Source organism: Pelophylax lessonae, assembly GCF_965119305.1.
Source record: "Pelophylax lessonae genome assembly, chromosome: 9".
Lineage (NCBI taxonomy): Eukaryota > Metazoa > Chordata > Amphibia > Anura > Ranidae > Pelophylax > Pelophylax lessonae.
The window spans coordinates 60,083,727-60,095,964 of NC_138776.1; the positions used below are offsets into that span (position 1 = coordinate 60,083,727).

At 50.9% G+C, this 12,238-nt stretch overlaps 2 protein-coding genes across 3 annotated transcripts in view; one reads left to right on the forward strand and one right to left on the reverse strand.

The window, feature by feature from the left end:
• The window catches only part of EIF3A (eukaryotic translation initiation factor 3 subunit A), a 33,641-nt gene extending 31,966 nt beyond the window's left edge, over positions 1-1,675 (reverse strand). For both annotated transcript variants that reach the window (XM_082269165.1, XM_082269164.1), the window contains exon 1: positions 1,555-1,675. In XM_082269165.1, the coding sequence (XP_082125291.1) occupies positions 1,555-1,603 (49 nt within the window). In that variant the 5' untranslated portion in view covers positions 1,604-1,675. The remainder of the gene's footprint in view (positions 1-1,554) is intronic.
• DENND10 (DENN domain containing 10) lies at positions 1,640-11,459 on the forward strand. The gene is made up of 9 exons (XM_082269166.1): positions 1,640-1,776; positions 3,383-3,579; positions 4,642-4,721; positions 4,844-4,992; positions 5,703-5,814; positions 5,902-6,002; positions 6,374-6,481; positions 7,376-7,470; positions 11,130-11,459. Exons 1-9 carry the CDS (start codon positions 1,740-1,742, stop codon positions 11,304-11,306), a joined length of 1,056 nt encoding a protein of 351 aa, XP_082125292.1. The 5' UTR covers positions 1,640-1,739; the 3' UTR covers positions 11,307-11,459.
• Positions 11,460-12,238: the final 779 nt, after the last annotated feature.

The window sequence follows — 12,238 nt, forward strand, 5'->3', positions numbered from 1 at the left end:
TATACCCCTGTCACCTGTACCCCATCTACTGCCCCTGTCACCTGTACCTCATCTACTGCCCCTGTCACCTGTACCTCATCTACTGCCCCTGTCACCTGTACCTCATCTACTGCCCCCCCCGTAGCATATGTCCCTGTCACCTGTACCCCATCTACTGCCCCCCCCCCATATGGCCCTGTCACCTGTACCCCATCTACTGCCCCCCCATATGGCCCTGTCACCTGTACCCCATCTACTGCCACCCCATATACCCGTCACCTGTACCCCGTCTAATGCCCCCCATATGCCGCTGTCACCTGTACCCCATATGTCCCTGTCCCCCATTTGCCACCCCCCATATTGCTCCCCATATGTCCGTGACCTGAACCCCATCTACTGCCCCCCATATGTCCCTGTGACCTGTCCCCCATCTATTGCTGCCCATATGCCCGTCACCTGTACCCTATCTACTGCCCCCCATACGTCCCTGTGACCTGTACCCCATTTACTGCTCCCCCATATGCCCGTCCCCCACCTACTACCCCCATATGGCCCTGTGACCTGTACCCCCATCTACTACTCCCTCATATGTCCATGTCCCTGTACCCCATCTACTGCCCCCTCCCCCAATATGACCCTGTACCCCATTTACTGCCCCCCCATATGACCCTGTACCCCATTTACTGCCCCCCCATATGACCCTGTACCCCATTTACTGCCCCCCCCATATGACCCTGTACCCCATTTACTGCCCCCCCCATATGACCCTGTACCCCATTTACTGCCCCCGTATAACCCTGTACCCCATTTACTGCCCCCCCCATATGACCCTGTACCCCATTTACTGCCCCCCCCATCCCATTTATCCCCCCCATATGACCCTGTACCCCATTTACTGCCCCCCCCCCATATGACCCTGTACCCCATTTACTGCCCCCCCCCCATATGACCCTGTACCCCATTTACTGCCCCCCCCCATATGACCCTGTACCCCATTTACTGCCCCCGTATAACCCTGTACCCCATTTACTGCCCCCCCCATATGACCCTGTACCCCATTTACTGCCCCCCCATCCCATTTATCCCCCCCCCATATGACCCTGTACCCCATTTACTGCCCCCCCATATGACCCTGTACCCCATTTACTGCCCCCCCATATGACCCTGTACCCCATTTACTGCCCCCCATATGTTTTCCCTATACTACATCCACTATCACCCCGTATGTACTCTGTACCCCCATCTGTTGCCCACACTGCCCACGCGTCCCCTTTGTCTTCTTTTACTGTCTGTCCCCCATATGTCCCCTGTGCTCCTATTTCTCTCCCCGTGTGCCCCCCCTGGCACAATCTACTGCCCCCTCGCCCATGTGTTCCCCCTCCTTCAGTGGTGGGATCGGATTGGTTAGGTCTTAGAGGAATATGGAGGCCGCCATTGCTGGGCCCCCTATGGCAAGTGCCAGCTGATGTCATGCTGATCCCCTAGATTGCCGGGAGGAAGCAGATGGCACTTCCCGGTAAGTGGGATGAATCCAGAGGATCACCATGACGGTCCCCCCCTCGGTGGATCACTCACCGTTGGCCCTCTTCAGGGCGTTCTCCGGGCGTTGGAAATAGGCCGGCATGGCGGCGGATGATCGGACACCACGCCGGGAGAAAGGGAGGGGCGGAGCCTAGGGACGTCACTTCCTTCGTTCCCCGGGGCGGAGCTGGCGGGAACGTCAATTCGTCACATGGACCCTCCCCGAGGGGCGGAGCGGGATGGCGGCGGAGGGGCTGAGTAGCGTCGCTCTGATCGGTGAGGTATCGCCCGACCTACAGACAGACAGATAGACACAGGGTGCTCTGACACCGATATCACCGACATTATTATTATTATCCGTGCCGGCTCCACCCTAACATGGGAGGGAGTTCAACTCCACCTTATATCACCCCCCATGTCTGACGCTCCCTCACCCATGCATGACCTCCTCCACATATGTGACCCCCCTCTTTTTTCTTTACCCCCCAATAAAAATGCCCCTATATATCACTTTCCACCTTTACCTGACATCTTCCCCATAAGTGTCCCCCCCCCCATATTCGATAACCCCCACCCATACCTGACATCTTACCCAGAAGTGCCCCCCATGTTCGACCCCCCCATAGCTGACATCTTCCCCATAAGTGTCCCCCCCCCCCCATATTCGATACCCCCCCCATACCTGACATCTTCCCCATAAGTGTCCCCCCATGTTCGACCCCCCCATAGCTGACTTCTTCCCCATAAGTGATCCCCCCACCCCCATATTCGATACCCTCCACCTATTCCTGACTTCTTCCCCATAAGTGCCCCCCCCCCCCGATATTCGATACCCCCCACCCATACCTGACCTCTTCCCCTTAAGTGTCCCCTCCCATATTAGATAGTTACCCCCTCATCCATACCTGACATCTTCCCCATATGTGACCCCCATAAGCGCCCCCCTTCTAATGTATGATTCCCCCTCACCCATACCTGACTTCTTACCCATATGTGACCCCCATACATTGCCCCCTTCCATAAGTGTCCCCCTACCCCATATATGACCCCGCAATATATGACTGGTCCTCCCCCATTGTAACCCATTTCTCCATACATGCCCCTCTCCTCCCCCATATTTTACCCCCTCTTTCATATATGACCCCCCTGCCCATATGTGACTCCCTCTTTCATAAGCGACCCCCCAATATTTGACCCCCTCCCTCATATGTGACTCCCTCCCCCATATACAGGGCTGCTGTTAGAAATCGCGGGGCCCCGTACAGATTACCTGGCAGGGCCCCCCCCCTCCAAGAAAATATTAAAGATATATATTAGCTAAAATTACAACAAAATCACTATTATCAGACACAAATATAAGTTGGAGCTCAGTGATCAGAGAGACAGAGGAAGAGAAACAAAGTTACAAATAAACTCCTGAGCAGAGATAGCATTAGAGCCAGTGCTGGGAGGGGGGCCCACACAAGGGAGGGGGATTAGTGAGAGACGACTGTCTCTTTCTCAGCAGATAAAAGCTGATAGCAGGGAGAGGGACAGATCAGATTTAGGTGCTGGAGGAAGACTTCTGTATTTTTTGTCCATCACTATTCCCCCTCCCTGTGTGGGCCCTCCTGTGTGCTCGGGCCCCCTACAAGAGGGCTGGTGGTCCCCCCCTATCAGCGGACCTGCCCATATATGACCTTCTTCCTTCTATATTACACCCTCTTATATGTGACTCCCCCCATATGTGACTTCCTATTTCAAATGTGACCCCTCAATATTGGACCCCCATATGTAATCCCCTCTTCCATATGTGACCCCCCCTTTTCCGTATGCGGTTTCCCTTTTTTCTGTATGTAACGCCCTCCCCATATTTGACACCCTCTCTCTCCTTCTGCTCCAGAGAGGGACCAGAATGGAGACACCCTGTGGGTTTGGTGTTACCCGTCCGTCACAGTGGAGCTGCGAATGCTTCTTCTTAGGAAATGTCGCCTGCAGGAGGAGGAGCGTCCTTTCTACAACTTCCTTTATGGCCAGCACCGAAGGACCTGGTTCTACATCACACTCACCCGGGTAGATGGTGGCTCCGCATCGAACAAGGTAAGTCTCCCCCTACACACACACATATCCTGGGGGCCACAGCATCATGGCTGTCCACCGACTTTCCTCCCGTCATGGCCGTCCACCGACTTTCCTCCCATCATGGCCGTCCACCGACTCTCCTCCCATCATGGCCGTCCTCCGACTCTCCTCCCGTCATGGCCGTCCTCCGACTCTCCTCCCGTCATGGCTGTCCACCGGCTCTCCTCCCGTCATGGCCGTCCTGCGACTCTCCTCCCGTCATGGCCGTCCACCGGCTCTCCTCCCGTCATGGCCGTCCTGCGACTCTCCTCCCGTCATGGCCATCCTGCCACTCTCCTCCCGTCATGGCCGTCCTGTGACTCTCCTCCCCTCATGGCCGTCCTGTGACTCTCCTCCCGTCATGGCCGTCCACGACTCTCCTCCAGTCATGGCCGTCCACGACTCTCCTCCAGTCATGGCCGTCCACCGACTCTCCTCCGGTCATGGCCCTCCACCGACTCTCCTCCGGCCATGGCCCTCCACCGACTCCTCTCCTCCCGTCATGGCCGTCCCCCGACTCTCCTCCCGTCATGGCCCTCCACCGACTCTCCTCCGGTCATGGCCCTCCACCGACTCTCCTCCGGTCATGGCCGTCCTCCGACTCTCCTCCGGTCATGGCCGTCCTGCGACTCTCCTCCCGTCATGGCCCTCCACCGACTCTCCTCCCGTCATGGCCGTCCTGCGACTCTCCTCCCGTCATGGCCCTCCACCGACTCTCCTCCCGTCATGGCCCTCCACCGACTCTCCTCCCGTCATGGCCGTCCACGACTCTCCTCCCGTCATGGCCGTCCACGACTCTCCTCCCGTCATGGCCGTCCACCGACTCTCCTCCGGTCATGGCCGTCCACCGACTCTCCTCCGGTCATGGCCGTCCACCGACTCTCCTCCGGTCATGGCCCTCCACCGACTCTCCTCCGGCCATGGCCCTCCACTGACTACTCTCCTCCCGTCATGGCCGTCCACTGACTCTCCTCCCGTCATGGCCCTCCACCGACTCTCCTCCGGTCATGGCCGCCCTCTGACTCTCTTCTCTATCCTCAGGTAACACATTTCTGTGTAGTTCTGACAGCGAAGGACTTTAATCCGGAGAAGTACGCGGTGTTTGGGCGGATCCTCAGCCGGTATGTGTGTGATGCTCTGACAGTCTGCTGTGTCTCCGCCCACTTCTGGTTTGGATGGAGTCGGGGGAGGCGGATGGGCATTAAGGCGGAGCTCTGACCTCACACAGCATTTCCTCTCTCAGAATTTACGAGACGCATGGCAGTCCGGTGCCCATGGTGGAGGCTTACATCTCTGTATTCACCAAGGGGACCTGTCAGAGCGAAGACAATGGGACCTTCCTGTGCCGAGACTATGAACAGCGCAAAGCCTTCATGTCTGGATCTGTGAAAGGTATGTGCAACGCTACAGCCCACTCCCACCTGAACGGGACTCCACACTGACTGCATGGTTAGTGGGAGGGCTAGTCTCTGACCAAAGGGGGCATCTGCTTGTGATGAGTGTTTCCTTAACACTTAGAGTATTTGCCAGAGGCTTGGTGGAAGAAGCAGTTGCAGGCCATATTGGGTTGGGGATTGATTGGAGGGGAAGTTTGAAGGCAATACTGGGTGGAGGCTCAATGTAAGGGATAGTTGAGGCCATATTGGGCAAAGGCTTATTGACAGAGGTAGCTGAAGGCCATATTGAGTGGAGGTTCAGTGGGAGAGGGGGCTGTAGGACATGTTGGGTGAAGCGACAGTTGCAGGCCCTATAAGTGGGAATGGCAGTTGGGGGCCATATTGAGTGGAGACTCGATGGGAAGGGACAGTTGAAGGCCACATTGGGGGGCTCGGTGAGAGAGGCCATATTAGGGTGGAGGTTCAGTGAGAGGTGGCATAGTTGGAGACCATATGGGAAGCTCAGTAAGAGGGGCAGCAGTTTAAGGCCATGTTGGGGGGGGGGGGGGTTCAGGGGCAGTTGGAGCCCATATTAGGTGAACGCTCAATGAAAGGGGTAGTTTGAGGCTGTATTGGGGAGAGGATCAGTGAGAGAGACACTTGAAGGGCATATTGGGGAAGATACAATGGAAAGCGCTCTTGACAGCTTCTGACTCTGTCTTACAGATGTGGTGTTGCAGTTTGGGATGGAGTCAGTCATTCTGTACACGGCTCTGATGCTGAAGAAGCGTATTGTTGTCTATCACCCCAAAGCGGAGGTGGTACTGGAATTTAGCAGGTACTCCTCACACAGGCAGCACAGAAGGAAATTGGACAGTGATCCTTATGGTGCGGACATTCCAGGCTGACATTATTCTTGTTTTAGGTCTCTCCCGGCTCTGGTGTGGCATCGGCAGGACTGGTCAATTCTCCAGCCGTACGTCCACCTGACCCCAGACGAGATTGACGCTCTGAAATGTGTCTCAGGTACGATCAGATGACTCCATAACCTGATTGGCGGGGGTCACGTGGACTTGTCACCCGAGTGGCGGGGGGGGGGTCACGCGGCCCAGTCACCCGAGTGGCGGGGGGGGTCACGTGGTCTTGTCACCCGAGTGGCGGGGGGCCCATGCAGCCCTGTCACCTAGCTGGGGAGGAGGGGGGTCACAAGCTCCTCTCATCTGACTAGCAGGGGCCACGTGGTCTTCTCACCTTAATGATGGGGTCATGTATTCCTGTCCCCTGACTTTTGGGGGGGGGGGGGGGGGAGTCATGTGGTCTTCTCATCTGACGGTCGGGTCACGCTGTCCTCTCACCTGAGGGTCTCCAGGTCGGTCTCTGACATTTCCTTTCTTCAGGTTATATTGCGGGATTTCACGAGGCTGAGGTCAGTAACCGCTCAGATCTGTACGACGTCTTTGTGAATCTGGCAGAGAACACCGTCTCCATCTCTCACAGCGCTAAAGGTAAACATTACCCTGCAGTGCCCCCATCCTCTCCAGACCTGTGAGGTTCCTGCTCCGTGTTTAGTACATGTAGAATAATATACACCATGTTCCCATCAAACCTATATACTTTTGCTCCCAGGAATCCGATGTACCAGGTGTTCCTAGCAATCCTGTTCACTCTATGTTTCCGGCGATCCCGTGTATACTGCCTTCCTAGCAATCTCATGTACTCCGTGTTATCAGCAATCCGGTATACTAAACGTTCCTAGCAGTTCTGTACACTCCATGTTACCAGCAATCCCTTGTACTCTGTGTTCTCAGGAACCCTATTTATTCTGTGTTCCCAATAATTGCATGTACCCCGTATTCCCAGCAATCCCGCATACCCTTTGTCCCCAGCTATCTCGTGCACTCCTTGTTCCCATGGATCCCTTGTACTCCCTGTTTCAGGCTCCTATTGGGGCCACCATAGCTGATCTCCTCACAATGCTCATCGCCTGGCTCTCTCTTCACAATGCCCATTCCCTGACTCTACCTTCTGGCCTCAACCAATCCTGCCAGAATGTGAGAGCCCCTGTTTTTTTCTGGGCAGTGACTGAGGAAGAACTGTAGCTGCAGGACTAGAATGACAACAAACTAGGGTTTCACAGAAAGGAGCTCCACTGCTAAGGTTTCCTGTGCCAGTCACATGGAGAGTTGGTTGAAACAGGACAGATCTCAGGACGCTAATCTCTGGTTTATGTACATAGTATGACTACTGGGGAGATATTTACAGTAAGTCACTCCTGGGATCTGTAAAGAGACCTTTCACTCAAATCCTACAAGAATGTATCCAGTTCAGCCAAGGTGACGGTCAGAATAGGGAGTACGTTGCATCACCTGAGCTGATTGTGTCTCTCTCTCCTCCCACAGAGGCGCTGACATTGGGCAAATTACACAAGGAGATTGGCCAGTTAATGGTGCAGTCCTCAGAGGATTCGGATAAAACGGAGAGTCAGGTGATTAAGGTAAGGGATACAGCTGGCACTGTGGCATTCTAAAGTGACATACACTAACATCAGTTAGGAGGTTACTTTAGCATACCTTAAGTGCACTTTAAAATACATTTAAAGGCTCTTGTGTCTAAACGTGTCTCAAATATAGTTACTGGACGCACAAGGCTCATTAATTCAAGTGGAGCTTTTGTCTCCCCAAATAATTTAAAGTCCGCACCTACAAATACTGTAGCTGCTGACTTTAAATACCTGTCCAGGGCGGCTTCACAGCCAGATTCACACTGCACATACATGAGCCACACTGCACTTTTTGAATGGTCCTGCTGTTTTCTGTGACCTGTGATGTGTCCCAGAATGCTGTGGGCAGAGGCGAGGGTGAACTTCTGTTCAGATCAAAAGCAGGTACCTGCCCCCCCCCAAAAGAAAAAAAGTTCCAAAATTGGGAGAGGAGGGAGGGAAGAAACAATTGCTAATTCCCCTTTTGGGTGAAGTCCAGCTTTAAACAATTATTTTATCTCTATTGCGTCAGCCAAACTCTCCTTCATTTCTGTCTCATGATCCCCCCCCCCTCCCAGACGCTGCAGCTCACTGTGGGATAGTTTCAGGAGTAGAGGCAGTGCTGTCAGTCAAGAAAACAGTGGCCAAGTGCTGATTGACAAGTTACAGGCTTGTGATTCAGCAAGGACCATGCTGATAGCTACGCCCATTGCAACAGCTCCTCATCTCACTGTAGTGCAAACAAGCACAGCTTGTTTAAGGCAATGCGGCCCCTGTGTTTGTTGGGCTGTGTCATTATATACTATATATTGGATTTTAAAACCCATTTTTTTTTATGCCATGAAGAAGGCTTTGTAAGCAGAAACATGTTAGCACTTTGGATTCTGTTGCACTTCAGCACTTATGTAACCAATAAATAATTTCTATTAAGAAGCATCTGAGTTGCCGGCTAACTTCATTAGGGCTTAACCCCCCCCCCCCCCCATGCCTAATGGTAAAACAAATGTTAATGCCTAAGCACAAGTTTGCAACTTTGACATGTGTTAGTAAAACTACATATCATCACAGGACAAATCTTTTTTTCATTTGGCGGTAAATGATAATGGATATCTCCTGATTTTGATTTTTATTATCAAAGGAAAACAGGCCCGAAATAGAAAAAAATATATATATTTTTTTCAATTTAGCTATATATCTCCTGTTACTACCATAATCTACCACCAAAGAAAAACCCTAAATAAATTCTCCTTCTCCGAACAATTGCAGCAATACCACATATGTGTATGGTATTGGTTGTGTGTTTTGTATTGCTCAGAAGCAATAGTGCGCATTTTACTTCTTTTTTTTTTTTTTGTCCTACCTAAAATATACTGATGCAAATTAAAAAAATATATACTAACCCTGTCCCTTACTTGACCCAAACACTAAAGCTGGATACACACTATACAACTTTTGTTGTTAGATTTCCTTTAGATTTACCTTCAACTATATAGTGCAAGGGTCGGCCTGACTGCATGCAAATTGAAAGTGTTTAGGTTTGACCTCATATTATATGGTTTTAGTAAATCTAAAGGAAAAAATCTAAAGACAATTGTATAGTGTGTATGGCCAATTACCCTGACGCTAACCTAGATCAAACCTTGATCTTGCTATTTTTTCTTTGTTTTTTATTTTTTATCACCCTTCTTTTTTATTTTTTATCACACTTTTTTTTTTCCCTCTCTGCAAGGAAAGAGAAAGATACAATGTATCTTTCCTCTTCATTCACAGAGAGAGAAACACGTGGGTGGGCTTCACAGTGACTGATCACTGTGGTAGCCAATCAGAGGCTAACACAGTGATCAGGTGACCCAGAATTCAGAGTTTCGGGGCTCCCGGTGAGACCCCGGTCTCTGTGCTGGGAGTGCACAAAGGGAGATATGCATATATGCGATCCCACAGAAAAAAAGCCCAGTGCAGTGGAGCCGCATATATGTGTTATGTTGGTGGGAAAGGGTTAAACAAGCACATGAGAGTGGCCACTCTGCTCTGAGTTTAGGAGCAGTGCAGTACTGTTGTCACACCATAACAGGAAGCTTCATTAGGTGGACCTAACAAGTATTTGTGGGGCTTTGCAGGGGGGGTCTAAGAAAAAACTGAAAGCACAGATGAACTTATAAGTGTAACAGCACTTCATGTTTTTATGGGGAGCTGATAAATCTATGATAAGGTGCTGCACATACTGTGCTTTATAAATCGGGGCTGTTGTGCGTTTTGAATATGATTGATTAGCTTTAGACAGTTTTTTTTAATCGCACATCACAGGGCAAGGGGCATATTTATATTCATGATTCTTTGGGTTATGTTGATGCCGTCAGCTGAATGGACACTGGCAGAGGAAAAAAGGCAGGAATCCCTGATGGGGGAAGGGCTTTCTCCAGGTTTCCTGGGATGCAGAGAGGTGGGACCCAGACCGCTCTGTGGAAGATCTGAAAAGGCTTGTAATGTTGTCAGTTGGCACTGAATCCTGCGAGCAGCACTCTCCAGGGTATGTAGTATCCGGTGAGCACAGGCCCAGGGCAGCAATCTCTTGAGGGCGAGTCATGTCCCTCAAATGGCCCTCTGGGCAAGCACACTCTGATGGGTGAAGATTGGGTTTTGCATAAGTCCTGCAGCCTGGACCAGTGACTGCTTCTTTGTTCGTTGGAAATCTCCTAAGCATGGAGCATTGTCCCATAGCAGTGTTTCCATTCAGGTTCCTCAGCCTTTTGCTGCTTTGTGAGCACGGCCTTAATGACATGTGTGCACAGGCATGGCCTGTGTTTAGTAGAGGTGGAACCACCTGCACTGCACATCCATGATGACATCTATCCGACTCATTTGCACATGCATGGCCACCATTTTGTATCATCTGGGGTTCAGACTACACATGCTTAAGTGGGTACAGTGAGGTACAGAACATCTCTCCCGCATCCAATCGGCAGCATGGCCACAGATGGAGGAAACGTGAGAAAATGCTGCTGGGAATGGGGAATAAAAGTGTGTGTAAACTCTTTAACAATGAATTTCTCTCATTTGCTCCCATGTGGTTTTGGTAAATATAGCAATGAAAGTGTTTTATTATTTCTGTTCAACTAGTGCAAAAAAATAACGTCACCCAGGCAGAAATCTTGTGAGCTGATAATCAAAACACACTCCCTGTGCCAGGGTGACAATGCTGTTCTATACAGTTGTCTCTCTAAGACAGGAAGTGAGTTAATGGCAGGATTATCAGGGGGAAATAAAGGGAAAACTGTGAAAAAAAGAAAACCAATGCAGACACCACATCTCCGGATCAGTAAGCTGTAATAATAGCAGTTTTTACCCTTGGGTTTAGATATCCTTTAAAGTGAACCAGTCAGAAAAAAAAACTTGGGAGGCAACCATTGCTGCACTGTCCTTCTAAAAAAAATTCTAGTTGCCTGGCTGTCATGTTGACCCTCTGGCTTCCATGCTTTGAGTCACTCTCCCAGAACATAGTTGCAAATAAGGATTTCTAACTTGCTCTTGTTCTGGGTTTGTGACTCAGAAAGTACCAGCCCAGCGGATTGCAGAATAGCATGAGATTATTCCTACTGGTGTAGTTTGATCCTTAGGTGACCATGTGGGGAGTAGAGCAGACTAGCTTTGTGTATTCACCCCTTTTATCTCTGCAGGATATTTGTGTGAAGACCAGAGAGATCCTGTCTATTCTGTCCTCGCTCAGCCAGGAGACGGGGGACCGTGACAGGCCAACTTTAAACCTGGAGCAACTCCAACAAAAGAAATTCCCTCCAGCTACAGAAAATTTCTTGATGCATCTGGCAGCCGCTGAGCAGATGTTACTGACGTGATTTAGGGACAGAACTGATGGAGTGTGGTATGGGACCAGTATTCATTTTGTGCATCACCTAGAGGCACCTGGCGGATCTGTCCTGCTCTCCGGCACTTTCCAGAGGGCACTGGGGCTACAGTGGATTTACCTACCAGCAAGACGTGGTTTGTTTGGCCAGACAGGATGGCCAGTGATTTCTCATAATAAAATGTTTGTATTCTCAATACATGCTGTCAATTTCTTTATTTCCCCAGTCAGGAAACAGTCTATACACCAAGACTGACCTGTGATATCAGAGCCTTGTCTACACTAGGACTGACATGTGACCTCAGAGCCTTGTCTACACTAGGACTGACGTGTGACCTCAGAGCCTTGTCTACACTAGGACTGACGTGTGACCTCAGAGCCTTGTCTACACTAGGACTGACGTGTGACATCAGAGCCTTGTCTACACTAGAATTGACCTGTGACATCAGAGCCTGGTTTACACAAGGACTGACCTGACATCAGAGCCTTGTCTGCACTAGAATTGACCTGTGACATCAGAGCCTTGTTTGCACTAGGACTGACCTGTGACATCAGAGCCTTGTCTACACTAGGGCTGACGTGTGACATCAGAGCCTTGTCTACACTAGGACTGACCTGTGACATCAGAGCCTTGTTTACACTAGGACTGACCTGACATCAGAGCCTTGTCTGCACTAGAATTGACCTATGACATCAGAGCCTTGTTTGCACTAGGACTGAAGTGTGAGATCAGAGCCACGTCTACACTAGAATTGACCTGTGACATCAGAGCCACGTCTACACTAGGACTGACCTATGACATCAGAGCCACGTCTACACTAGGACTGACCTATGACATCAGAGCCTTGTCTACACTAGGGCTGACGTGTGACATCAGAGCCTTGTCTGCACTAGAATTGACCTGTGACATTAGAGCCTTGTCTA

Bases quoted from the DNA above. Each gene is read 5' to 3' on its own strand.
- DENND10 (XM_082269166.1), top strand. From the start codon at position 1,740: ATGGCGGCGGAGGGGCTGAGTAGCGTCGCTCTGATCG. The intron at 5,815-5,901 runs GTACTCCTCACA...TTCTTGTTTTAG, and splicing joins GTGGTACTGGAATTTAGCAG to GTCTCTCCCGGCTCTGGTGT. The intron at 6,003-6,373 runs GTACGATCAGAT...TCCTTTCTTCAG, and splicing joins CGCTCTGAAATGTGTCTCAG to GTTATATTGCGGGATTTCAC.